Source organism: Cuculus canorus, chromosome 15, assembly GCF_017976375.1.
Source record: "Cuculus canorus isolate bCucCan1 chromosome 15, bCucCan1.pri, whole genome shotgun sequence".
Taxonomy (NCBI): Eukaryota; Metazoa; Chordata; class Aves; order Cuculiformes; family Cuculidae; genus Cuculus; species Cuculus canorus.
Window position 1 is genome coordinate 1,790,522 of NC_071415.1, and position 23,728 is coordinate 1,814,249.

Consider the following 23,728-nt stretch of genomic DNA (forward strand, 5'->3'; position numbering starts at 1 on the left):
TCTATGGTATCTATGAGTCAAAGCGTGGCCAAAGGATGAGGTGCCACAGCCGTGATGTTGGGAACTGATGGATTGGGTGGCCCAGGGACTACTATGATCAAATTCTTCAGAGCTTTCCTCAGGTTGGTTCTTTTCTTACAGCTGTTCTGGCAAACCCCAGCAGCTGTGAATTAAAGGAAGAGCAGCTTGATAAGAAGTTCTGCATCTGTAGGAGAGTGCTTTTGATCGCTAGCAATAACAAATGGTAACCCTACCCGCTGGGTTGAGCTTCAGTGATAGTTTTTGTGTGATGGGTCAGTCAAACTCAGGGAAAATAACAGCTCAATAAATCTTATCTAATCCCCGTGGTGTGTAATCATCAGCAGGGAGCGAGGCAGCAGCTTCTTTTCTCAAGGCATTATGATGAGCTACAAGTAGGTGCCTGGTCTTTACAGTTCGTTCTTGGTCTAAGACTTCAGTTTCCCTCCCCACCAGGGGCCCTGTGAGGTGTCTCGGGGCTACAATGACAGGCTGGAGCCCTCGCGCTACAAGCTGCCTGTGCCCCAGACAAGCCAACGTTGCTGACAGCGTGTCTGGATCAGCTCTTCTGTCTTCTTGTTGACAGAGTCAAGGAGATGATTCCTCCACGCCCTCGGCTGCCTCTCCGGAGCACAGGAGCCAAGAAGGTACGTACAAGATGCTGTGGCCTCGCTAGTGCTCTGCCACCTCATCCTCCCTCTCGTGCAGGAGGATCTTCATGCTCAGTCTGAGCACCACAACAACATGGATGTGAGGTTTGAAGGGAAAATACCCAGAAAAGAAAACTTCTAGGTGTGTTATTTTTGCAGTAGCATGGCTTGGGAAGGTGTTCCTGGGCTGCATCACTCATAGAGTCATAGAATCGTACAATCATGGAATAGTTTGGGTTCGAAAGGACCTTAAAGACCATCCAGTTCCAACCCCCCTGGGACACCTCCCACTGGATCAGGCTGCCCAAGGCCCATCCAACCTGGCCTTGAACCCCTCCAGGGATGGGGCAGCCACAGTTTCCTTGGGCAACATGTCCCAGGGCCTCATCATGAAGAAATTCCTCCTTACGTCTAGTCTAAATCTGCCCCTTTTCAGTTTATAACAATTTTTTTTGTAGCTCATATGAAGGAGAGAGCTGTAGGGAGGGCAGCGGTGGAGGAGTGTTTGGAAGGAAAGGGGATGCTGAGGAAAGAACCAGAACCTTATGCTCCTCAACTCAGAGTAGCCTATGTGCTTCATGACACTCAGACAGACATGAATCAGTCCTGATTGCTCTCAGATCACCTGCAAATTTTAAGCACTTTTGAGTTTGTGGTGTCCTTTTAAATGGGTCTGAGGGCTCTGTCTTCTGTGGGTTCAGAGCAGCCATCGAAGGAGAAAGTCCTCAGATGGCCTCTGGCTGATGGTGAAGCCAAAGCAAAGTGGGGGAAGAAGCAGTTCTTCAATAACTTACCCCAGCACTGCTGCAGAAATGATTTATGCTGGACTGTCTGGAGTGCACAGAGTGATAAATCTTGATTATTACGGCGCTTGGAAGCTTCTGCCAATGAGATTATGGAGATTACAGGCTCTGCTGACCCATGAGTTTAAAAGGCTCACAGCAAATGAAATATATTTTACTTGTAGCCAATTATACTGCTGTAAAAGAGACAACAATGACTGAAATACGGGATTCTGATTAAAAAATATAGCAGGAGCCATGTCTAATTATGAAGGAGCTCCTTTGTGTTTACATGTAGCTGTTTTCGCAGCCTTCAGGCGTGGGCAGGGAAGGCTGGATAAGGGAGTAATTGAGACTTCATTAAGATGGAGTTGATGGGAGGTGTGGGCACTGGCAATTAAGATACATCTCAGGGTTGATGGCAAAAGTAAGAGAGTTGAGAGCAGCCCTGTGGAGAAGGACTTGGGGTGCTGAGTGATGAGAAGCTCAACATGAGCTGGCAATGTGCGCTGCAGCCCAGAAACCAACTGTGTCCTGGGCTGCGTCAAAAGAACCATGGCCAGCAGGGCAAGGGAGGGGATTCTGCCCCTCTGTTCCTCTCTTGTGAGACCTCATCTGGAGTACTGTGTCCAGTTCTGGAATCCTCAATATAAGAAGGAGATGGAGCTGTTGGAACAGGTCCAGAGGAGGCTACGAGGATGATCGGAGGGCTGGAGCACCTCCAATGAGGACAGGCTGAGAGAGTTGGGGTTGTTCAGCCTGGAGAAGAGAAGGCTTCGAGGAGATCTTATAGTGACCTTCCAGTACCTGAAGGGGCTACAAGAAAGCTGGAGAGGGGCTGTTCACAAAGGCCTGTGGTGACAGGATGAGGGGGAACGGGGATAAACTGGAGAGGGGCAGATTTAGACAGGACATAAGGAGGAATTTCTTCACAATGAGAGTGTGAGGCCCTGGCCCAGGTTGCCCAGGGAAGCTGTGGCTGCCCCATCACTGGAGGTGTTCAAGGCCAGGTTGATGGGCCTTGGGCAGCCTGATCCAGTGGGAGGTGTCCCTGCCCATGGCAGGGAGTGAAACTGGATGATCTTTAAGGTCCCTTCCAACCCAAACTATTCTATAATTCTATAAAGTGACTTGTGAGGTTGATTATGTATTTTTTTCCTAGGCCGTGGAAGATTATCACAAGCATGTCACGAGCATTGCCACTGCCATCCTGGATGAATACCATGAGCTCTTTGGGAAGCGCCTCCCTGACCAGGGAGCTGTCGACCACCAAACCCTGGAGGAACAGAAGCGTCAGCTCAACTTTGAGCTCAATAACTCTGGGAAATATTTTGCATTTAAGGAAGAGTTGAAGGTAAAAAGTCCCTCTGTGCTTTTCCCTTCCCTGCTTGTTTTGGCCTGGCAGTTTCTCAGTGAGGAGCTGCTGCTCTGTGGTGGTAACTCAAGATGATGTGTTCTCCCAGAACTCCTCCCTTGTGCCCAGGGCAGTGAGTATGGGTGGGGAACAGGTTTTCCCTCTAATGGTGCAGGCACGAAGCTGCTTTGGTCACACACCAGGGGAACCATTTCTGTCAACTGGGGGAGACTCCAAAGCTGGTCACATCCTTCAGCACAGGAAGGACATGGAGCTGCTGGAGCGAGTCCAGAGGAGGCCACAAAAATGATGTGAGGGCTGGAGAACCACCTGTGCGAGGACAGGCTGAGAGAGTTGGAGTTGTTCAGCCTGGAGAAGAGAAGTCTGTGGGGAGACTTTAGAGCAGCTTCCAGCACTGAAAGGGGCTCCAGGAAAGCTGGAGAGGGGCTCTGGATCAGGGAGTGCAGGGACAGGATGAGGGGGAATGGTTTTCAGCTGAAAGAGGGGAGATTGAAATGAGATCTTGGGAAGAAATGTTTTCCTGTGAGGGTGGGGAGGCCCTGGCCCAGGTTGCCCAGAGCAGTGGTGGCTGCCCCATCCCTGGAGGGGTTCAAGGCCAGGTTGGATGGGGCTTGGAGCCCCTGATCCAGTGGGAGGTGTCCCTGCCCATGGCAGGGTGTGCAACTGGATGGGCTTGGAGGTCTTTTCCAACCCAAACCATTCCATGATATGCTCTGTGCTCGCAGCCTGAGGAAGGCAGAGCTGATTGCTCTTGTGCTCTCACAGTCTGCCCTGGCAGAAGGAGGGGGTTCTCCTCTCTCAGCGGGTTGACCTTGGCTATGCTCTGCCTGGATACTGCCTCTCTGTTCCGAGGGGACCAACCTTCCCACATGCTGTCCTTCAAGGGGCAGCGGTGTGTCAGGCAGAGCCAGGGCTGGGAGGAGGGAAAAGAATTCACCCCTCCTTGCTTTTATACTTTTGATCAGTGCTGGATTTCTTACTCAGAACTAAGTTGGACCTTCAGACATAATCAGTGTGTTCTGGCTCTGTGTGATTATGGGAGCTGGTGGGAGGCAGCAGGGGTCCTGCCTTGTTCAACAGCCACATCTCTCCACAGTATGCTGTGGTGAAGATTGTGAGGGAGAAATACCTGAAGACCACAGCGTTTGAGTCCCAAGAGCAGTTCCAGGCCTTTCTCAGTGAGCTCTACGTGTACCTCGTGGACCAGATGCACGTTGCCCTCAACAAGGTAGGAAGAAACCTGACTGACCTGGGACATGGCTTCACTGTGGATCCCTGGCTTGACAGTGTATCTGGTGAAGGCAGGGGGACTTTTGCCTTCAAGACAGAAGCAGGTTCATGCTTTCATGTGCTGCCGTTATCACACGTGGCCTCAAGCCATGCTTGCAGGATCTGGTGCATCTGTATCCCACAGCTTCCTGCACTTGGGTCACACCAACCCTGTGCAGCTCCAGGCCTGGGGAAGAGCAGCTGGAAAGCTGCCTGGTAGAGAAAGACCTGGAGGTGCTGGGTGACAGTGGCTGAAGATGAGCCAGCAGTGGCCCAGGTGGGCGAGAAGGCCACCAGCATCCTGGCTGGGATCAGCCATGGGGTGGCAGCAGGAGCAGGGCAGGGATCGTCCCCTGCACTCGGCGCTGGGGAGGCTGCACCTCGAATCCTGGGTCAGTTTTGGGCCCCTCACTCCAAGAAAGACCTTGAGGGGCTGGAGTGCATCTGGAGAAGGGAATGGAGCTGGGGAAGAGTCTGGAGAACAGGGGTTGTGGGAGGGGCTGAGGGCCCTGGGGGTGTTTAGCCTGGAGAAGAGGAGGCTGAGGGGAGACCTCATCGCTCTCTGCAGCTCCTGGAAAGGAGGTTGGAGCGAGGTGGGTGCTGGGCTCTGCTCCCAAGTAACAAGTGATGGGATGAGAGGAAATGGCCTCAAGATGCACCAGGGGTGTTTCAGGTTGGATATCAGGAGCAATTCCTCCATGGAAAGGGTTCTCAGATGCTGGCAGAGGCTGCCCAGGGCAGTAGTGGAGTCCCCATCCCTGGAGGGGTTTAACAGACAGGCAGACGAGGTGCTCAGGGATCTGGTTCAGTGGTGGACAGGGATAGTTGGACTCAATGATCTTAAAGGTCTTTTCCAATCCAGTGATTCTATGATTCTAGAAAAAAATATGTTGAGGTGGAATATGTGTGAGATGCCAGAAGTAACAGAGGTGTCTGTGTCTGTGCCGTTTGCTGCTCACCTGGGCAGAGCACAGACCTTCCCACATGTGCTGGTGTCAGCAAGAAGTGACACCACAGAGGAAGTTGGACATGGTCTTGATCTAGGGGATGGTTTCACTTGTCACACCTGCAAATTATGGATATTGCCCTGTACCTTTGTGACAGAGGTACCTGGGAATGAAAGGAATGTGTCCCACCACAAACAGGACCCAGGACACCCAGCCACACCAGGCTGCAGTTGACACAGTGCTGGACTGGGCGCTGCTGCTCTTCTTTGATCACACGAACCATTCGGACCCTCTCCAAGACTAATACTCTGTCTCCCTCCTTACCAGATACTCTCTGAGGAAGCTGCTGCTCCTCCTGCTTCTCTGTCCCTTACAACCAAGGAGCAGCTCTTGCTCTTTGCTCGTGAAGCTGAAGCTGACAAGGACTACAAGCTGGCATCTCTCTACCACCAGCAAGTAAAGCAGCCCCTGTTCTTCATCTTCCGAGGGTCTGGGCTGGCAGCCAGCACACCAACGCGGCGGCGTGGGGGCCGTGTTGCTGACAGCTCAGCCCTCCCTGGCTGTTGGGTAGGAAGAAAGGAGGTGAAGGTGATGAAAGATAGGCAGAATGTATGAGGGATTTTCTAGGGAGATGCTGCTCTCTGGAGGATGTGAGACAGAGCCTGGCCAGGTCCCTAAGGGCTTCAACCTCGGGGAAAATGGGATGAGCTAGTCCAAAAGTATGCATGGTCAGCACTGGGGACACTGGGCCCTGTAACAGGAGGCTAGGAGGAGGTCAGCTGAAGCTGGAGGACGTATGTTAGGTGAAGGAAGTTCAGTGGAAGCCCAGCGTGATCCCAGTTAAGGGAAACCCTAGCATGCGATAGACAAGGGATTGATCGAGGTTCAGATTGGACATTAGGAAAAATTTCTTCACCAAAAGGGTTCTCAGGCACTGGCAGAGGCTGCCCAGGGAGGTGGTGGAGTCCTCCCCCATGGAGGGATTTAGAAGACGGGTAGATGAAGAACTTAGGGATATGATTTAGTAGTGAACAGGTATGGTTGGGCTTGGTTATCTCAAAGCTCTTTTCCAACCTAGTGATTCTATGATTGTTGCTAAACTGGGCTGGGGTGGCCAGAGGAAAGTTATGGTCATTCCGGCGTTGTCTCCCCAGTCTGCTGTGTGTGCTGAGCGTGACCGCAGCAGTCCTCACCTCAGCGATGATCTCTCTTGTCTAGAGGGTAGCTCAGGACCAGCGCAACATCCAGAGCTGGCTGGACTATGGGGCGTTCTGCCTCCTTCTCGAAGAAACAACCAAAGCCCAGGAGTGCTTCCGGCAGGCCCTTTCTCTGGACCACCATCACATCCAAAGGTGCTGCATGGTCCTGGTGGGAGGGTGAGAGGTGTCTGGCAAGGCTGTAACCTCTCCGCCCCATCCCCAGCCTGCTGCTCTGCGGGATTGTGGCAGCGGTGCTGCAGCGCTATGAAGAGGCAGAGATTTTCTTGGAGGATGCCTGCTGCTTGGAGCCGTTCAACATTGTAGCCTGGACAATTATAGGTACAAAGACAAGCCAGCCATTGCGCTCAAGGTGTTCCTGTAGAGCTGAGCATTGCTTCTGCCCCTGCTCCTCTTCTCCCTGCTCTAATCTGGGGGCTAAGGGAAGGATCCTGCTAAGGGTCTCGTGTCTGCTCACGCTGCTCTTTCTGTCTCCCACAGGTTTGTTCTATGAGCTGCAGAATAATAATGTTCAGGCAGAGATGGCCTTCCGGGAGGCTAAGAAGCTACTGCAAGCACAGCTCACCGAGGAGAGGAGCATCCCTGAGGCTGCAGAGGCAGAAAGAGGGCGAAAGCCCATTTCTGCAGTGTGTGTGAGGTCTTCCAGCCCAGGCCCAGAAAAGCACTTGCCAGGTAACCCCTAACAAACCCAGGAGGAGCCCTGGCACCAGCACGGAGGGGGCTGGCAGCAGTGTGGGAGGTGGTGAACACTGTGAGGAGAGGAGACATCTGTAAGTGTTTCTAAGAGGAAAAATACAAAGGAGAAAGAAGATGTCACCTAGAATAGACTGACCACAAACTACGCCAATGACAGCCAACAACAGCAAGCGTGCTGCTTCAAATGGCGAAGCTTTCCAAAAGCAGTGCAGCCAATGCCTTGTCTTACTCGCAGCCGAGCAGAGGGACCTGTCTTTGCATTCATTTTTCTGCCCCAGTCCAGTGCTGCTGACACAGCAATGTGTGGGCAGTGGCCAGGGTGGCTGGAGGAAGCAAGAGTGCTTTTTGAGGCTTTGGGAGGGCAGAGCTACGCCTGCAACAGTCACACGTGAGGTTCATCCAGGTTTAGCTTCACAAAGCTCTTGCTGTGACTTCCCAACGCAGCTTGGAAAGCACCACCTCACCAATTCAAAGGGCAAACCAGCTGCTTGGCAGTGATCCTGAACTGAAGGCTTCCTCTGGAGTCTTGCTGAGTCCAGCCTTGCTCTGAGCCAAGGCTTGCATAGAGTCATGGAGTGGGTTGGATTGGAAGTGACCTCAAAGCCCATCCAGTTCCACCCCCTGCCATGGGCAGGGACACCTCCCACTGGATCAGGGGGCTCTAAGCCCCATCCAACCTGACCTGGAACCCCTCCAGGGATGGGGCAGCCACCACTGCTCTGGGCAACCTGGGCCAGGGCCTTCCCACGCTCGCAGCAAAACATTTCTTCCCAAGATCTCATCTCAATCTCCGCTCTTGCAGCTTAAAACTGCCCCACCTCGTCCTATCCCTGCGCTCCCTGATCCAGAGCCCCTTCCCAGCTCTCCTGGAGTCCCTTTCATTCCTGGGACTTTTTGTCCCAAGTCCCAAATCTTTGGCCAGGCTGCAGGAAAAGCTGGCCAGCTTTATTTTTAACATTATTCCCACTTCATGAAAAGTGCTTCAGATGGGCAGGCCTTTCTTTGCCCCTTCTGATTACATGAGTAGGGGTATTCCCTCATTTATACCTGTTTCTGTCTTCATGTGGTGATCTTGGACCCAGACGCAGTTGTTGCCTCCTGCAAAGAAATTTCTACCCAGTTCTGAAGTTTTGCCTCATCTTTTATATTTTCACTTTTCCTCATTTCTGTAGAATGATGCTCCGGACTGGGCAGTTTATGGTGAACTCTTTGTATCTAATGGTTGTTGGGGATTTCATTCCAGAGAGCGTTCCAGATGGCTCTGCAGACAAAGTGCCGGAGACGGTTAAGCCTTCCCAGGTTTGTGTGGCACCCCAGGAAGAGGCTCCTGCACCAGAGGCAGCCCGGAAAGGTGAGCAGATAAGGAGAGCCCAGTGCTGGGAGATGCCCTCAGGTGTTCTATGGGGAGGGGAGTCACTGGGACCACTGAGTCGTGGCCATCCTGATGCCAAGGCAAGACATAAAGGCTTGTTCTCTCTCCCTAGCCAGAGAATGTCCAAGTAAAGCAGGTCCATCCCAATTTTCAGAGCAGCACATCTCAGGATGGCCAGCCAGCAGGTCAATGCAGCTCCCTCCCACTGCACCCAGCAGCCTTCATTGGTTGCTCAGACGTCTTCCACCTGAGATGCCAGCTCTTAAACTGTCGCTATGGGTCTCCTCTGGTCGTGTATTGTGTCATCTGCCTTTTCTGTAGCTCCACTCTCCAACGGGTGGCAAAGAGATGGCAGTGCTGGGTGCTTCAGGCCCCGCTGGGTTTGGTTTGGGGCAGCAGGGGCCTCAGTGTAGTTACCTCTGATAAGCTATGACCATAAAGTCATACCTTTTCTCCTTCTGAGTTTGGACTGGAAATTAGTGGGTCAAGAGCATTGTTTATTTCCCACCTCTTGCAAGACTGAAGACCTTCATAAAGAAATCACAGAATCATAGAGTGGTTTGGGTTGGAAGGGACCTTAAAGATCATCCAGTTCCAAGCCTTCCTGCCATGGGCAGGGACACCTCCTGAGCTGAGTTAATCTCTGCTCCAGCCTCCCCTGCCACCTCCTGGGCTTCACACCATGTTGCTGGGGTTCCTCTGTACCACCAAGCTCTCAGCTCCTGCTTCTTGCTTCAGAAATAAAAAGCCCACTTTGGGACTGATGGAGACATGTTTTCTTGCAGCACCATCCCCTGGTTCTGGACTTACGCAGCCCCCCTGCACAATCTTCATGAAGGCAGTGGAATTCCTGATGAAAGTCAATGCCATCCAGGTCAGCAAAACGTGAAGTGGAGGAGCGGGAAGGGAGGTTTGGCCTCCTTCGCTGGGTTATTACCAAAGAGCTGGTGGCAAGATCCAGCAAGCTTTCTTCTTGGGCTCAGAGAACAAGCTGTGGTTACTCCAGATGCTGAGCACAACAGGGAGTAAAACCACTGGCCAGAAACCTGTGGCCAGGAAGAGTGTTCAGACCGAAATATTGGCTGGGGACACAGTCATCTCGGGTAGGTGAGGTTCTCATGGTGCCTCAGCTCAGTCCTGCTTGCTAAAGAGGTGACAGCCAAGTCAGAAATGGTGCAGATGTGCTCTTCTCTGTACATTCAGAGATGTTTGGCCCACTTCTATTCAATATCTTAATGATCTGGATGAAGGGATTGAGTAAGTCTGCAGATGATACTAAGCTGGGAGGAGTGTTGATCGGCTTGAGGGCAGGAAGGCTCTGCAGAGGGACCTGGGCAGGCTGGATCCACGGGCTGAGGCCAACGGGATGGGATTCAGTAAGGCCAAGTGCTGGGTCCTGCACTTGGTACACAAAACCCTCGAGGAGCTCCAGGGTTGGGGAAGAGCAGCTGGAAAGCTGCCTGGTGGAGAAAGACCTGGAGGTGCTGGATGACAGCGGCTGAAGATGAGCCAGCAGTGGCCCAGGTGGGCAAGAAGGCCACCAGCATCCTGGCTGGGATCAGCCATGGGGTGGCAGCAGGAGCAGGGCAGGGATCGTCCCCTGCACTCGGCGCTGGGGAGGCTGCACCTTGAATCCTGGGTCAGTTTTGGGCCCCTCACTCAAAGAAAGTCCTTGAGGGGCTGGAGTGCATCTGGAGAAGGGAACATTGCTGGGGAAGAGTCTGGAGAACAGGGGTTGTGAGAGTGGCTGAGGGCCCTGGGGGTGTTTAGCCTGGAGAAGAGGAGGCTGAGGGGAGACTTCATCACTCCCTGCAGCCTCTGGAAAGAAGGTTGGAGTGAGGTGGGTGCTGGGCTCTGCTCCTAAGTAACAAGTGATGGTATGGGTGTGAATGTCCTTGAGTTGTGCCGGGGGAGGTTTAGGTTGGATATGAGGAAAAATTCCTCCATGGAAAGGGTTCTCGGGCCCTGGCAGTGGTGGAGTCCCCGTCCTTATAGAGGTTTAACAGACGGGCAGACGAGATCTGGTTCAGTGGTGGACAGGGATGGTTGGACTCAATGATCTCAAAGGTCTTTTCCAACCAAACGATTCTATGATTCCAAGATGCATTATTGTGATGCTTCCAAGGCGCCAGTACTCCTTTCTTGTTTCAGACGCTTGTGTATGTCAGAGTAATTTTTGTGTTACCTCTGGAATGTCCCTGTCCCACACAGTTGTCTCTGTGGGATCTCTGACTGCCACATTATGCCGCCTGCCTTAATCTTATATAGCAGAAAGAGCTGCTTAAAACACAACAGAACTAGAAGTAAGGGAGGGAAATGATCAGAGGAGGGGAAGAAAAAAATATCTCCCGTGGGTTTTCTGTTCATGGAAGTCAAGCAGGCACGAGTCACTCCTCCTGCTGTGTCCTTCTGGAGGTGCCTGTGGTTTGCCGGCTCTCCTAAGCGTGCCGCTGTGCCGTTGCTCTGCAGTTTGTTCGTATGGCCCTTGCCCACGAGCTGTTGAGCCTTCAGGGAGGTCCCTCCTGCGCGTACTACCTGGTGCTGGCCCAGACTCACTTGCTGCAGGAAGAGCTCTCCAAATGCGACGACTGTCTCGGCAAGGCCATGAGGATCGACTACTTGGTAATTCCGTGCGCGTTGTCGCGGTGTAGAACCTGAAACCAGACGCTGAGCAAACACCACAACAACCTATGAACCTGGAGCCTTCATTTCCACTTGAGCAATGTTAGTCTGGAGTAATTTCTGCAGGGGAGGACAATCATAGCTGCTGAACCACATCAGGCTGTGGCTCTGCCCTCCTCATTACCCAGCTTATTACTTCCCTTCTGTCATCTCCTGTGCAGACAGGCGGCATTTCTGAGCACAGGCTCCTCTGTCTCTGCGGCATCTGCTTTTCTTTTCCCTTTGAAGGTGTACATCCTGATCCTTTTTCCCTCTGTAGGTGAGTCAGGCTCTGTTTCATGAGAAACAAGGCTGCTATTCAGCAGAGAAGGAAGGTGGCTTTGGGGAGCCAGGTTGAACGGAAAGCAGAGAGGGCTGTGAAGCTGCCAGCTCCGAGTGTTGTTTGTGTGCTCGCGATAGCAGACCAGGACACTGCGGGGAAAAGCTGGAGCGGGCTGGTGTTGTGCAGGCAGCCCACTGACTCGATTTGTGATCTCTCTGCATAAAATCTGCCCTGCTGGAACCAAACCCCAGGCAGCTCTTCCTTTCTGCTGATTACAGGGGTCCCTGTCCCTCTCCCAGGTCTCTCTCCCTCCTGTCCCCCAGCCACATCTCATTCCTGGGTTTGTGTGCGCAGAATCCAAATGTTTGGGCTCAGAAAGGGCATCTGTGCTACCTGAGAAAGGACTTTAGTGAGGCAAAGGAGTGCTATGAGCGAACCATCGGCTTTGTGGAGGATGCTGCAGACATGCACCTTGTCTACCTGCGCCTGGGCTCCATCTACCTGGAAGAGAAAGAGGTGAGGTGCCAGCGGGAGTGGAAGAAGAGAATTTTACACAAAGTAGTAGATTCCAGGCCCCACGTACCATTATTTGTAGCTATAGCCAAGCTCTCACAACACAGCAAGACCTTAGGAGCACTCAACTCTTTGGAGCATGGACCTGCTCTGTTCCTTTTGTGCCAGGCTCGGCTGCAATGTCTTGGGGTGCTGCCAAGCAGCTCTCATCATCCTAACAATGACGGTGACTTTTTTAGGCGGTGATATTTACCTGCCAGCACAGAGCCACTGCGTCAGGGACAGCAGGGCAGGCTCGCATCCCCTCTGGCAGTGGTGGGGATGGTGGCTGGCTGAGCCCCACCAGAGATGGGGTGTTTCTTCACAATGAGGGTGGGGAGGCCCTGGCCCAGGTTGCCCAGAGCAGTGGTGGCTGCCCCATCCCTGGAGAGGTTCAAGGCCAGGTGGCCAGGTTGGATGGGGCTTGGAGCCCCTGATCCAGTGGGAGGTGTCCCTGCCCATGGCAGGAGGGATGGAATTGGATGGGCTTTAAGGTTCCTTCCATCCCAAGCAATTCTATGATTCTGTTTGGTAAAGAGCTGAGGAGGAGGGGGGCTCTCGGTGAAGTGATGTGTTTGATGCAGAGAGAAACACAATCCTCTCTCTCCTGGCAGTATGGCTGGGCGAAGCAGACCTACCTGCTCGGCTGCAAGAACTCGGCATCCTGTCTCACCTGGCTGGGGGTGGGAATTGCCTGCTACAGGGTAAGTGCAATTTCCTTCAAGTCATCTGCGCTTTAATTGTCTCCGTGTCATGGGATGCAGGGCTTGCTTTTGCATGATCCCCTTTAATAAAGTTAAGTTAGCTGCCTGTGAAACCAATCCTCCTCAAGGCCATTGTGTGCTGGGTGCTGTCACCATCCCAGCGTGGTGCTGCAGGCTGCGGAGACATCGGGAGATGGTCATCCTCCTCAGGGAGCAATCCTTCACCCTTCCCAGCACCCCTTCCCTGAGATGTCACGATGAGCACGAACCCTAGACTTTGCGCGGAGTGCCTGCCTGCATGTGACCTGCATTTCACCAGGGAGGAACCGAGCAGAATGTCAGCAGGGAGGAATCTGGGTCCCCAAAGGAATCCAGCACCTCTGAAGGGCTGCCAAGGACACCCAGCCACCAGCAGCACGGTATCTCCCAGAGGAACACCCTGCAAGGTTCCTCCGGGGAGGAGGTGGCTGAGGGATGTTAACAGAGGAGGAACTCGAAATGTCTTTTGTTTCCCCCTTGGCCAAACATACACCTCGCGGGAGGCTGCGGACTCGAGCCTGGGAGCTGGTGCAGCCCGCTGCGAGCCACCACACAGCGGGAATAGGGATCAGGACCTGAGTTCTGTTTCCTTGGTTCCCAAAGGTGAAGGTGTTGGTGCTTTCCTTGCAGCTGGGGGCTGATTTGTGATATGGTCTCTGCTCCCACAAGTGCTGGGAGTCAGCGGCGAGAGGCTCATCCTCCAGACTGGCCACTGGCACAGAGCACAACTGCTTGTCTCTGCCCTCAATCCCTTCCCTGCATTCCTGATAGGGAAATCCAGCTAGATGCCTTCTTGCATCAATTCCTTTGGCTGTTAGAGCAGATGCCCGCTTGGTCCTGAAGCCCTTTCTGCCTGCTCTTTGCCTTTTGTTCACCTCTTTCCTTCTCTCTCTCAAGATGGAAGAGATGGTGGAAGCAGAGGATGCTCTCTCTGAAGCCAATGCCTTGAATAACACCAACGCTGAAGTGTGGGGATACCTCACCCTCATCTGCCTGCATGTGAGTACAGCGTGATCGAGCACGGGGTTTATCCATGTCAGGAGCCTGAAGAGCACATTGTAGATCTTGGTGGCAAAAATGGTTTGGGAACTGTGCTCGAGTGACTGCCTGTGGTCACCCAGGGCACATCCTTTGTGCTGAGCTTCCTTACAGTGTGTGATTCCACCAAGAGCCTGCGTCTTTCTCATGGGATGATTTGAACAGGTTGCCCAGAGCAGTGGTGGCTGCCCCATCCGTGGAGGTTCAAGGCCAGCTTGGATGGGCCTTGGGTGGCCTGATCCCGTGGGAGGTGTCCCTACCTATGCCAGGAGGGTTGGAACTGGATGATCTTTGAGGTCCCTTCCAACCCAAACTATTCTACGATTCGCTCACTGGCTGCTCTGCTGTGATTTCCGCAGGGTGGACGGGAGCTGGAGGCAGAGCAGTGCTACAAATACGCTGTCAAGGTGGGTGTCCCTGCTCTGCTGTGGGGTTGGCAGTGCTGCACATCAGCTGGAAGTCCGAGTGGGAAGAAAACTGGCCCCGAGCGTTCGCGCAGCACAGAGCACTTGCCCTTTAACTTGCGAGTTTAGTGTCAAGACGTGGCAGAGAAAATAAGGCAAAGCTTTGGGAAAAGCTGCCCTTCCCGAGTCCCTGCCCTCCTGTTGGTGCCCCTGCTCACGCCGGTACCAGCCGAGTGAGGGAATGGCCATTCTGTGTCCTGGGAATCCTGCGGGTATCATAGTGGGGGACTCCTCTGACCCCTTCTCTACTTTTCCACAGCTGGGCCTGAGCAAGGATGCGCTGCTGCAGGAGATCCATGCCACGCAGCACCGGCTGGGCTTCGGCAACCCGGAGCTCTGAGCCCTGCACCGGCTGGGCTTTGGGAACCCGGAGCTCTGAGCCCTGCACCGGCTGGGCTTTGGGGACCCGGAGCTCTGAGCCCTGCACCGGCTGGGCTTTGGGAACCCGGAGCTCTGAGCCCTGCACCGGCTGGGCTTTGGGGACCCGGAGCTCTGAGCACCGCACCGGCTGGGCTTTGGGGACCCGGAGCTCTGAGCCCTGCACCGGCTGAGCTTTGGAGACCCGGAGCTCTGAGCCCTGCACCGGCTGAGCTTTGGGGACCCGGAGCTCTGAGCCCTGCACCGGCTGGGCTTTGGGGACCCGGAGCTCCGAGCCCCCAGCCCTGGTGTCACCCCCACGTGCCCCTTGTTCCCCCAGTGCCGGTGTCAAACATGTGCCTGTGTTATCCCCGAGCCGCCAGCTCTGGTGTCCCCTCTGTTACTCCGATTTCCCCCAAGCCCCAGCCCCAGTGTTGCCCCTGTGTCCTTCCGTACCCATGAGCCCCAAGCTCTGGTGTCTCCTCCGTTATCCCTGAGCCCCTAAGACCCCAACCCTAGTGTCGCCCCTGTGTTCACCCCTTTTCCCCCAAGCCCACAGCCTGTGTCGCCCCCATGTCCTCCCATTCCCTCTTAGCCCCCAGCCCTGATGTCCCCCCATTTCACCTTAGCCCCCAGCCCCGATGTCACCCCCATGTCCCCCCATTCCCCCTTAGCCCCCAGCCCCGATGTCACCCCCATGTACCCCCATTCATTCTTAGCCCCCAGCCCCGATGTCACCCCCGATGTCCCCCCATTCCCCCTTAGCCCCCAGCCCCGGTGTCACCTCCATGTGCCCCCATTCATTCTTAGCCCCCAGCCCCGGTGTCCCCCCATCCCCCTTAGCCCCCAGCCCCGGTGTCACCCCCATGTCCCCCCGTTATCCCTATTACCCCCCAGTCACCCCCATTGCCCCCGTCATCCCCATTCCCCCCCAGCACCGCCCCCCCTCGTGTCCCCCCAGTTATCCCAGTTGCCCCAGTTCTCCCCCTTGTCCCCCTCCGTTCTCCCAGTTCCCCTCCAGCCCCGCCCCCTCCCCTATAAACTCTGGGCGCCCGGAGGCCGCCATCTCAGGGGCGGGAGAGGGGTGGGAGAGGGGCGGCAGGACCCGGGGGAGCCCGGAGGGGGCGGGGCAGGCGATCACGTGTCTGCGGGCGGTGCGCGCCGATTGGGCGTCAGCCGCGCGGGACGGTTGAGCAGGAGGAGAGCGCCATGGCGGCAGGTGGGGGGGCGGGGGGACAGTGGGGCTGGGGATAACGGGGGTGACAATGGAGATGGGGCACGGGGATAAGGGGGGTGACAGTAGGGATGGGGATAACGGAGGTGACAGTGGAGGTGGGGGCATGGGGGTGACGGGGGTGGCACAGGAGATGGTGATAACAGGGGTGACTGGAGATTGGGATAACGAGGACAATGGGGTGACAGTGGAGATGGGGACTTGAAGATAAGGAGGTGGCAATGGAGATCAGGGAGCGGGGATAACAGGGGTGACAGTGGAGATGGGGGACATGGGGGTGACAGGGGTGGCACAGGAGGTGGTGATAATGGGGGTGACAATGGAGATGGGGCACAGGGATAACGGGGTGACAGTAGAGATGGGGTACAGGGATAATGGGGGTGAGAGTGGAGATGGGGGAACAGGGATAACGGAGGTGGCACAGGAGATGGGGATACGAGGATAACGGGGTGACAGTGGAGATGAGGGACATGGGGGTGGCACAAGAGGTAGTGATAATGGGGGTGACAATGGAGATGGGGCACGAGGATAATGGGGGTGACAGTGGGGATAACGGGGATGACAATGGTGTGACAATGGAGATGGGGGCTCTAGGATAAGGGGATGACAATGGAGATGGGGAGCAGGGATAACAGGGGTGACAGTGGAGATGGGGGGACATGGGGGTGACAGGAGTGGCACAGGAGATGGCGATAACGGGGGTGACAGTGGAGATGAGGCACGGGGATAATAGGGGTGAGCAGAGATGAGGATAGTGGATAACGGAGGTGACAGTGGAGATGGGGACGTGGGATAACAGAGGTGACAGCAGAGATGGGGCCACGGGGATAATGGGGGGACAGTGGAAATGGAGGCATGAAGATAATGGGGGGACAGTGGAGATAGGGGCACGGGCATAACGGGGGGGACAGTGGAGATGGGGATAAGGGCGGTAACAGGGGTGATAACAGAGATGGGGGCATGGGGATAACGAGGGTAACAATGGAGATGGGGCCATGGGATAACGAGGGCATCATGGGAAATGAGAGCGACATCAGGGCTGGGGGGCTCAGGGCATGGGGGTACCAGGGCTGGATGGGGCTGCTCAGGGCACAGAGGTACTGGGGGAGTCATCAGAGGGGCTCGGAGATGGGAGTGCGGGGGCTCAGGGGACTCGGGGCGTGGGGTGGCTCAGAGCATGGAGGTACCGGGGGTTTGGGGGGGCTCAGGGCGCAGCGGTACCAGAGCTGGGGCCAGAAAGACTCAGAGCATGGAGATACCAGGGGCACCTGGGGGTGATGGGGTGACACTGGAGCTGGGGGTTGAGGTATGGAGGTACCAGGGCTTTCACTAGGGCTGCTGAGGGGCTCGGAGCATGGAGTTACCCGGCGGCATCAGCAGGGCGGGAAAGCTTGGAGCATGGGGGGAGTGTGTCCATCATGGAGCTCAGGGCACGGGCATGACACCAGGGCTTGGGGGCACTTGAGGCACGGAAATAATGGGGTCTTCACCGGGACTGGTGGGGGGCTTGGAGTATGGATGTCCTGGGGGTGTCATTGGGGGTGGAGGGGCTCGGAGATGGGGGTCACGGGGCTGGCAGCGGAGCCTTGGGGTGTGGAGGTACCTGGGGCCTCACCGGGCTCAGGGCATGAGGACAACACCGGGGCTGAGGGGACTCGGAACACAGAAACAAGGGGCTACCAACAGGGCAAGGGAGCTTGAGACTTGGGGGTGTCATTGAGGTCCCCGGGGGGGCTCAGGGGACATCCAGGTGGGGGTACCACCCCCTCACCAGTCCTGGTGCCGGTACCAGCAGCCTGGCAGCGCCCCTACCTGAACATCTTCAAGCACTTCCGTGTGGAGGAGTGGAAGCGCTCGGCCAAGGAGGGGGACGTGGCCGCCCTCACGGTAACACCGGCACCGCGGGGTGGGGGGCACCAGCCACAGGTGGGCAGCGCTGACTCCACCACCCCTTTCCGTGCTTTCGGAAGGATGCGAGGCTGAAGGGAACTGTCTACCGGATCCGGGGCTCCCTCCCTGCCAGCAGCTACCTGCAGCTGCCCCGGACGGGGACGCAGTCGCTGGGGCTGGTGGGACGCTACCTCTACCTGCTCTTCAAACCCATACCCTGCAAGCACTTCGTTGTCCACCTGGATGTCACCACCGAGGTACGTGACGTGGAGCAGCCCTGTTAAACCACCACCATTAGCATCGTGGCCTGATTGGAGGACCAGGGGGTGGCAGTGTGGTCTTCTGCACGTGTAGATGCTGAACTCAGCTGGTCTTGGATGCTGCTGGTGGGTTAACCAGGACTGGTGAATGTTTCCATCCTTGTGGCATCTCTTCTGGGGACAGAGGACACAGCCACGTGCCTTCTCCTCTGCAGCATTTCCCTGCTGAAGCCACCAGGGTGACTAAAGCTCTGTGTGTGTTTTGTCTGCTCAGGAAATCCAGGTGGTTCGCATCTCTTTCTCCAACCTTTTCAAGGAGTTCAAATCCACGGCCACCTGGCTGCAGTTCCCCTTCGTCTGCAGAGCAGCTGAGGGCTCGGTGGGCAACCACACGTCCAGGACATCCAAACGCGGTGAGGAGCATGTGGGGCTGCTTGGGGTGCAGTCAGGACTGGCTTCACACATCAGCTCTGAAATAAAGCATTAGGAAATGAATTGAGTTCAGAAGTTGACTTAATGTGTTCGAGAAGGGTGAGGAGTGGTGGCACTGAGCAGCCTCAGCAGAGGAAGGGTTGGAGCTGTAGCTCCTGGAAGGGATGTTCCCCATCCCTGTTCTCCTGGGCAGTGGGGTGCAGGGTCAGCTCAGGCACTGGGGCTGCTTCTCTGCTCGTCCCCACCCCTGTGCTACACTATGAGGTGTGTTTTCCCATCTTGGCACAGACAAGCCAAGCCTGGTTGGAATCTTGACTGGTAGGTGATTCTTCTTTATCCGCTTTAATCTTGCGTCTTGTTTTCTGCAAGGTCCATGATACAAGGCCTTTGACATCTTTTCCCCTCTTCCCTTTTGCCACCTGCTGTTCTCCCCCACAGATCTCATGGGAGCAGCCCCTGCTGACGTGCGCTGGACCTGCCTGGTGCTTGACCTCCACTCCATCCTCTCCCTCTACCTCAACCGCCGTTACAGCCACCTGAAGAGTGTCAAACTCTGCTCCAACCTGCTGGTGAAAACCCTCTGCACAAGTGACTTGGTGTTCATCCCAGGTGAGGAGCTGACATCTCGGAGTGGCCTCTGGTTTCTGAACATGAGCCAGCAGTGGCCCAGGTGGGCAAGAAGGCCACCAGCATCCTGGCTGGGATCAGCCATGGGGTGGCCAGCAGGAGCAGGGCAGGGATCGTCCCCTGCACTCGGCGCTGGGGAGGCTGCACCTCGAATCCTGGGTCCATTTTGGGCCCCTCACTCCAAGAAGGACATTGAGGGGCTGGAGTGCATCTGGAGAAGGGAACGGAGCTGGAGAGGGGTCTGGAGAACAGGGGTTGTGAGAGTGGCTGAGGGCCCTGGGGCTGTTTAGGCTGGAGAAGAGGAGGCTGAGGGGGACCTCATCGCTCTCTGCAGCTCCTGGAAAGGAGGTTGGAGCGAGGTGGGTGCTGGGCTCTGCTCCCAAGTGACAAGAGGTGGGATGAGAGGAAATGGACTGAAGTTGTGCCAGGGGAATTTCAGTTTGGACATTAGGAACAATTCCTCCATGGAAAGGGTTCTCAGGCCCTGGCAGAGGCTGCCCGGGACAGTGGTGGAGTCTTCATCCCTGCAGGGATTCAAGAAACGTGTGGCCTTGGCACTTGGGGACATGGTTTAGCCGGCACGGTGGGGTTGGGCTGATGGTTGGATTGGATGAGCTGAAAGGTCTTTTCCAGCCATAATGATTCCCTGATTCTGCTGTGAGTTCAGCTCAGCCTGGGGCATTAGAGCTGCTTTTGCAGACGGATGCCAGCAGTGCCTGTGGCCCTGGCTCAGCACCGGGCTGCCCTCACTGGGGCAGTGGGATACGAAGGGAAAGGGCGATGTTAAATTTCCACATGTGCTTGTGTAACACAACTGCCAGCCTCTGGAGGGAAGCTTCTCATTTTCCAGCTGTAAATGTCAATGATAAGAGCAAAATTAAATGTCTTACCAAGGTCAGAATACTTTTTCTCTAGGGGAAAAAAACTAAAGGTGTTACAAAACCTCCCTTCTCCAAGGTCTTTTATCTCCTGGAAGAGCCTGTGGGGTTTTTGTCTCAGAAGTTGTCCAACCTACTTTTTTTTAATCCACCTTGCAGAGATATTTTGGTGAAACCCTTTGTTTCTGCCTTTCTTTTTGTGTGCTGGAGATCAGCCTGGCCCACTGGAGAGCGTCAGTGGGGAGGAAGTTCAGATGTTGCTTTCAGATTCCTGAAACTCATTGTGTCTTGAAGACTTTAATGAATCATAGAATCCTGGAATGGTTTGGGTCGGAAGAGACCTCAAAGCCCATCCAGTTCCACCCCCTGCCATGGGCAGGGACACCGCCCACTGGATCAGGGGCTCCAAGCCCCATCCAACCTGGCCTGGAACCCCTCCAGGGATGGGGCAGCCACCACTGCTCTGGGCACCCTGGGCCAGGGCCTCCCCACCCTCACAGCAAAACATTTCTTCCTAAGATCTCATCTCAATCTCCCCTCTTGCAGCTGAAAACCATTCCCCTCATCCTGTCTCTGCACTCCCTGATCCAGAGCCCCACCCCAGCTTTCCTGGAGCCCCTTTCAGGACTGGAAGCTGCTCTAAGGTCTCCCCGTAGCTTTCTCTTCTCCAGGCTGAACAACCCCAACTCTCTCAGCCTGTCCTCGTACAGGAGGTGCTCCAGCCCTTGCATCATCTCCATGGCCTCCTCTGGACTCGCTCCAACAGCACTATGTCCTTCCTGTGCTGAGGACTCCAGAACTGGACACAGGGCTCCAGGTGGAGTCTCTCCAGAGTGGAACAGAGGGGCAGAATCCCCTCCCTAAAGTTGCAAACTCGCAAAGCAACAAAGCCAAGATAATGAGAACAGAGCCTGAGCACAAATCCCGTAAACCTGCTGAATCACTGAATAGAAAAAAACAAGTGAATCTTGGGCTGCAGGGATTTATAACTCAATACCAAGCATTTATGCTCTTGGGTCATTTTGGAGGTTGAGAGCGTTGGGAATATTCTTCTACCACGGTCTGTTGGTTTGCTACAGACCTCGGGATTGTAATCTTTGTTTTTCAGGTGCTCCCAAAGAGGGAAATGGTTTGTGCCGGTGTCTGAGGGGAGACGTGATTCCAACCAGCTGCATGGGCCTTGTAGAACTTACTCTCTCTATCTGTTCTTGTGCCACCAGGTGTGAGCTTCTCCGAGGCCCGGCAAGCCGACCTGGCCTCTCGCGGGGTGGCTCCCATGCCACGGGACATGGCTTTCCCGGTGCCGAAGGGACAGAAGTGGCACGACCTCTATGACTACATCAGGTACGGCTGTTCCTGGCTGTGCCTGATCCCACCGCGGCTCCGAGAGCTCCCTGTTCCCTGGGGTCTGGTGGGATGGGAAACGCTGGTTACGGAATGACAGATCCAGGCAGACCTGGGGCTTGAGTGGAGGCATTTGGGTGGTGTTAACCTACCTTGGTCTAATTGCTGATACTTTGGGGCAGGAAAAAGGCTGTAGAGCACTCCGTGCCTGGCATCCTCTCTCCAAACAGCCTCCTGCTGGAAGTGACTTGGCATAGGACGGCTACAAGAGTGATGTGAGGGCTGGAACTCCTTCTGTATGAGGACAGGCTGAGAGAGTTGGGGTTGTTCAGCCTGGAGAAGAGAAGGCTCTGAGGAGATCTTAGAGCAGCTTCAGTACCTGAAGGGGCTACAAGAAAGCTGGACAGGGACTGTTCATAAAGGCTTGTGGTGATAGGACGAGGAGGAACGGATATAAACTGGAGAGGGGCAGATTTAGACTGGACATAAGGAGTAATATCTTCACTATCAGAGCGGTGAGGCCCTGGAACAGGTTGTCCAGGGAAGTGGTGGCTGCCCCATCCCTGGAGGTGTTCAAGGCCAGGTTGGATGGGGTTTGGAGCCCCTGATCCAGTGGGAGGTGTCCCTGCTTATGGCAGGGGGTGGAACTGGATGGGCTTGGAGGTCCCTTCCAACCCAAACTATTCTCTGATTCTATGATAATGCAAGCTTTTCTTCTGTGGGTGCTGTTCCTCAGCCTCTTGCTGCTTTAAGAACAGTCTGACAAGGGCTGCCGACTTGTGATCAACATTAGCGCTTCGGCAGGAGGCAGATGTAACCATACTGTCCTCAGCATCGGTGCTGGGCTCACATCAGTGGTGAGATGGTTGCCAGAGAGCTCTGTTGGTCATAAGTTGTGGCTGATCGCAGTCATGGGCTTAGCGGCATTCCTAGAGCACGCAGCACAGTGTAGGTCAGAGCTGGGAGGTGTTTTAGAGTCCCTTTGTTTGCCAGAGGAGAAGGCAAAAAAGGTATCCTACAGGTGACAGTGAGGAGGCTTTTGTACCAGGTAGAATTCCTGGCTGTGATCCCGATTACACAGCATCTTCTTCTGTTTTTGCTCAGGTTCCCATCCGAGGGGTCCAAGCTGCCATACGACTCCATCCAGAAGAGGTGTCCCAGTCCTGTGGCAGGTGGGAAGGCTGGGGACAGTGGCCGTGGCTGTGCCGTCCTGGGTGGATGCTTTGTGTTTCCAAAAGAGCCCAACCTGCTCCTCATGTCACCCAGGTGGCCAAGACCCAGAGGATCCCATCTGCCAACTGCCCCAGCCCGTGACGCTCACCAAAGCGGTCCGTGACCGACTGTCGCTGGTCCATCAGTTAACCAGTCCCAAAGCTGTAAGTGTGCCATGGAGGAGGATGGACTTTCCTCTCTTCCTCCCATGGAGTTTTTTCCACCACATCTTGTCTTTGAGTTGCTTTATGTAGGACGTGGAAGCTGCTTGTTGTCGTTGGCAGCTGATGCAGGCAGGTCAGGCCCCTGCTCTGGGCATGGTCTGCTGGCCACAGCCCTGCGATTTATGACTGGGTGGTTCAGCCTGGTGGAGCACAGAGCAGAGACAAGATAAATGCCAAGAGCCTTGTAATCTCCAGACATCTTTCTTCCGTGTCTCAGCTGAGGCAGCAAATAGGTGTGTCTTCAAATTATAGATAGGAAATGAGGACTGGAGAGTAAAGAACTTGATCAGGAGCCCTCAGGGAGCAGAGCGGTGTGTGCAGTCCAATTGCAGGTGGCTGCCCTCACCGCTGGTTTGGTTTGGTGTCTGGAGGAGATGAACTGCACAGACAACACGGAGTGTAGGGAGACTGGCTGATCTACGGCCAAGTTTAGGCACCGCTGAGGATGCTCTCCTTCCATCTTGCTCCATCCTTGTTTGTATCGCTGTGAGGAGGCGCTCGGGGGTGCTCAGGGAGTGGGAGGAAGATGCCAAGGGAGTGTTAGGTTGGACTTTAGGTGGTTCTTCCCCTGGAGGGTGGAACAGCTCCCAGGGAAGCAGTCACAGCACCGAGCCTGACAATATTCCAGAAGCATTTGACCAAGGCCCTCAGCCCCACAGTGTGAATGGTGGGGTGTCCTGTGCAGGGGCAGGAGTTGGACTTGATGGTCCTTGTGGGTCCCTTCCAACTGAGGATGTTCTTTGAGTCTATGGATGTCTTCCTGCCTCTGCATTTGCAGTGGGTGGGAAGCTGAGCTCTGTCTGAGGCTTTGTTCTTTCTCAGATGCCCCGCCGGAGTCCCGTAGTTACGAAAAGCATCCCTGAGGTTCACCTGGCAGCCCCGTGGCCTCCAAGAGCTGTGCCTGCTGCAGACCAGGAGCTAGAGAAGAACCAGAAACTACACGGTGCAGGGCACTCTGGGCAGCCACCAGCAGTCACTGATGGTGGCATCCACGTGTACGCTCACCAGAAGAGCGAGCGACCCATCCGAGCTGTCCACACCAGCTCTGAGGAGGTGAGTGAAGCACTGAAGAGTCACAGCAGCCCAAGGGTGGCTTTGGGACCTTTACAGCTGATGGTGATGAGGCCGGCAGACACAGCAGAGGGAACGTGAGCTTCGGACTGGAGTTTGAGTCAATCCTATAGACTCAAACTGGTGTTAGTC

General features: G+C 55.2%; 2 protein-coding genes across 3 annotated transcripts in view; both read left to right on the forward strand.

Annotated features, from left to right (window-relative positions):
* Positions 1–14,910, forward strand: part of CFAP70 (cilia and flagella associated protein 70) — a 31,138-nt gene extending 16,228 nt beyond the window's left edge. The window contains exons 14-28 of the mRNA XM_054080556.1: positions 605–665; positions 2,613–2,804; positions 3,922–4,053; positions 5,369–5,497; positions 6,260–6,393; positions 6,464–6,579; positions 6,739–6,930; positions 8,198–8,305; positions 9,112–9,200; positions 10,796–10,948; positions 11,625–11,786; positions 12,437–12,526; positions 13,463–13,564; positions 13,963–14,010; positions 14,327–14,910. Of these exons, the coding sequence (XP_053936531.1) occupies positions 605–665; positions 2,613–2,804; positions 3,922–4,053; positions 5,369–5,497; positions 6,260–6,393; positions 6,464–6,579; positions 6,739–6,930; positions 8,198–8,305; positions 9,112–9,200; positions 10,796–10,948; positions 11,625–11,786; positions 12,437–12,526; positions 13,463–13,564; positions 13,963–14,010; positions 14,327–14,407 (1,789 nt within the window). The 3' untranslated portion in view covers positions 14,408–14,910. The remainder of the gene's footprint in view (positions 1–604; positions 666–2,612; positions 2,805–3,921; positions 4,054–5,368; positions 5,498–6,259; positions 6,394–6,463; positions 6,580–6,738; positions 6,931–8,197; positions 8,306–9,111; positions 9,201–10,795; positions 10,949–11,624; positions 11,787–12,436; positions 12,527–13,462; positions 13,565–13,962; positions 14,011–14,326) is intronic.
* Positions 14,911–15,590: 680 nt separating this feature from the next.
* WDR90 (WD repeat domain 90) overlaps positions 15,591–23,728 on the forward strand; it is a 47,969-nt gene continuing 39,831 nt past the window's right edge. Inside the window, exons 1-9 of one of the 2 annotated variants that reach the window (XM_054080507.1) lie at positions 15,591–15,643; positions 17,451–17,545; positions 17,629–17,805; positions 18,083–18,221; positions 18,679–18,849; positions 20,966–21,089; positions 22,194–22,261; positions 22,356–22,465; positions 23,348–23,578. In XM_054080507.1, coding sequence (XP_053936482.1) covers positions 15,634–15,643; positions 17,451–17,545; positions 17,629–17,805; positions 18,083–18,221; positions 18,679–18,849; positions 20,966–21,089; positions 22,194–22,261; positions 22,356–22,465; positions 23,348–23,578 — 1,125 coding nt within the window. In that variant the 5' untranslated portion in view covers positions 15,591–15,633. The remainder of the gene's footprint in view (positions 15,644–17,450; positions 17,546–17,628; positions 17,806–18,082; positions 18,222–18,678; positions 18,850–20,965; positions 21,090–22,193; positions 22,262–22,355; positions 22,466–23,347; positions 23,579–23,728) is intronic. The other variant, XM_054080508.1, reaches the window with a different exon arrangement.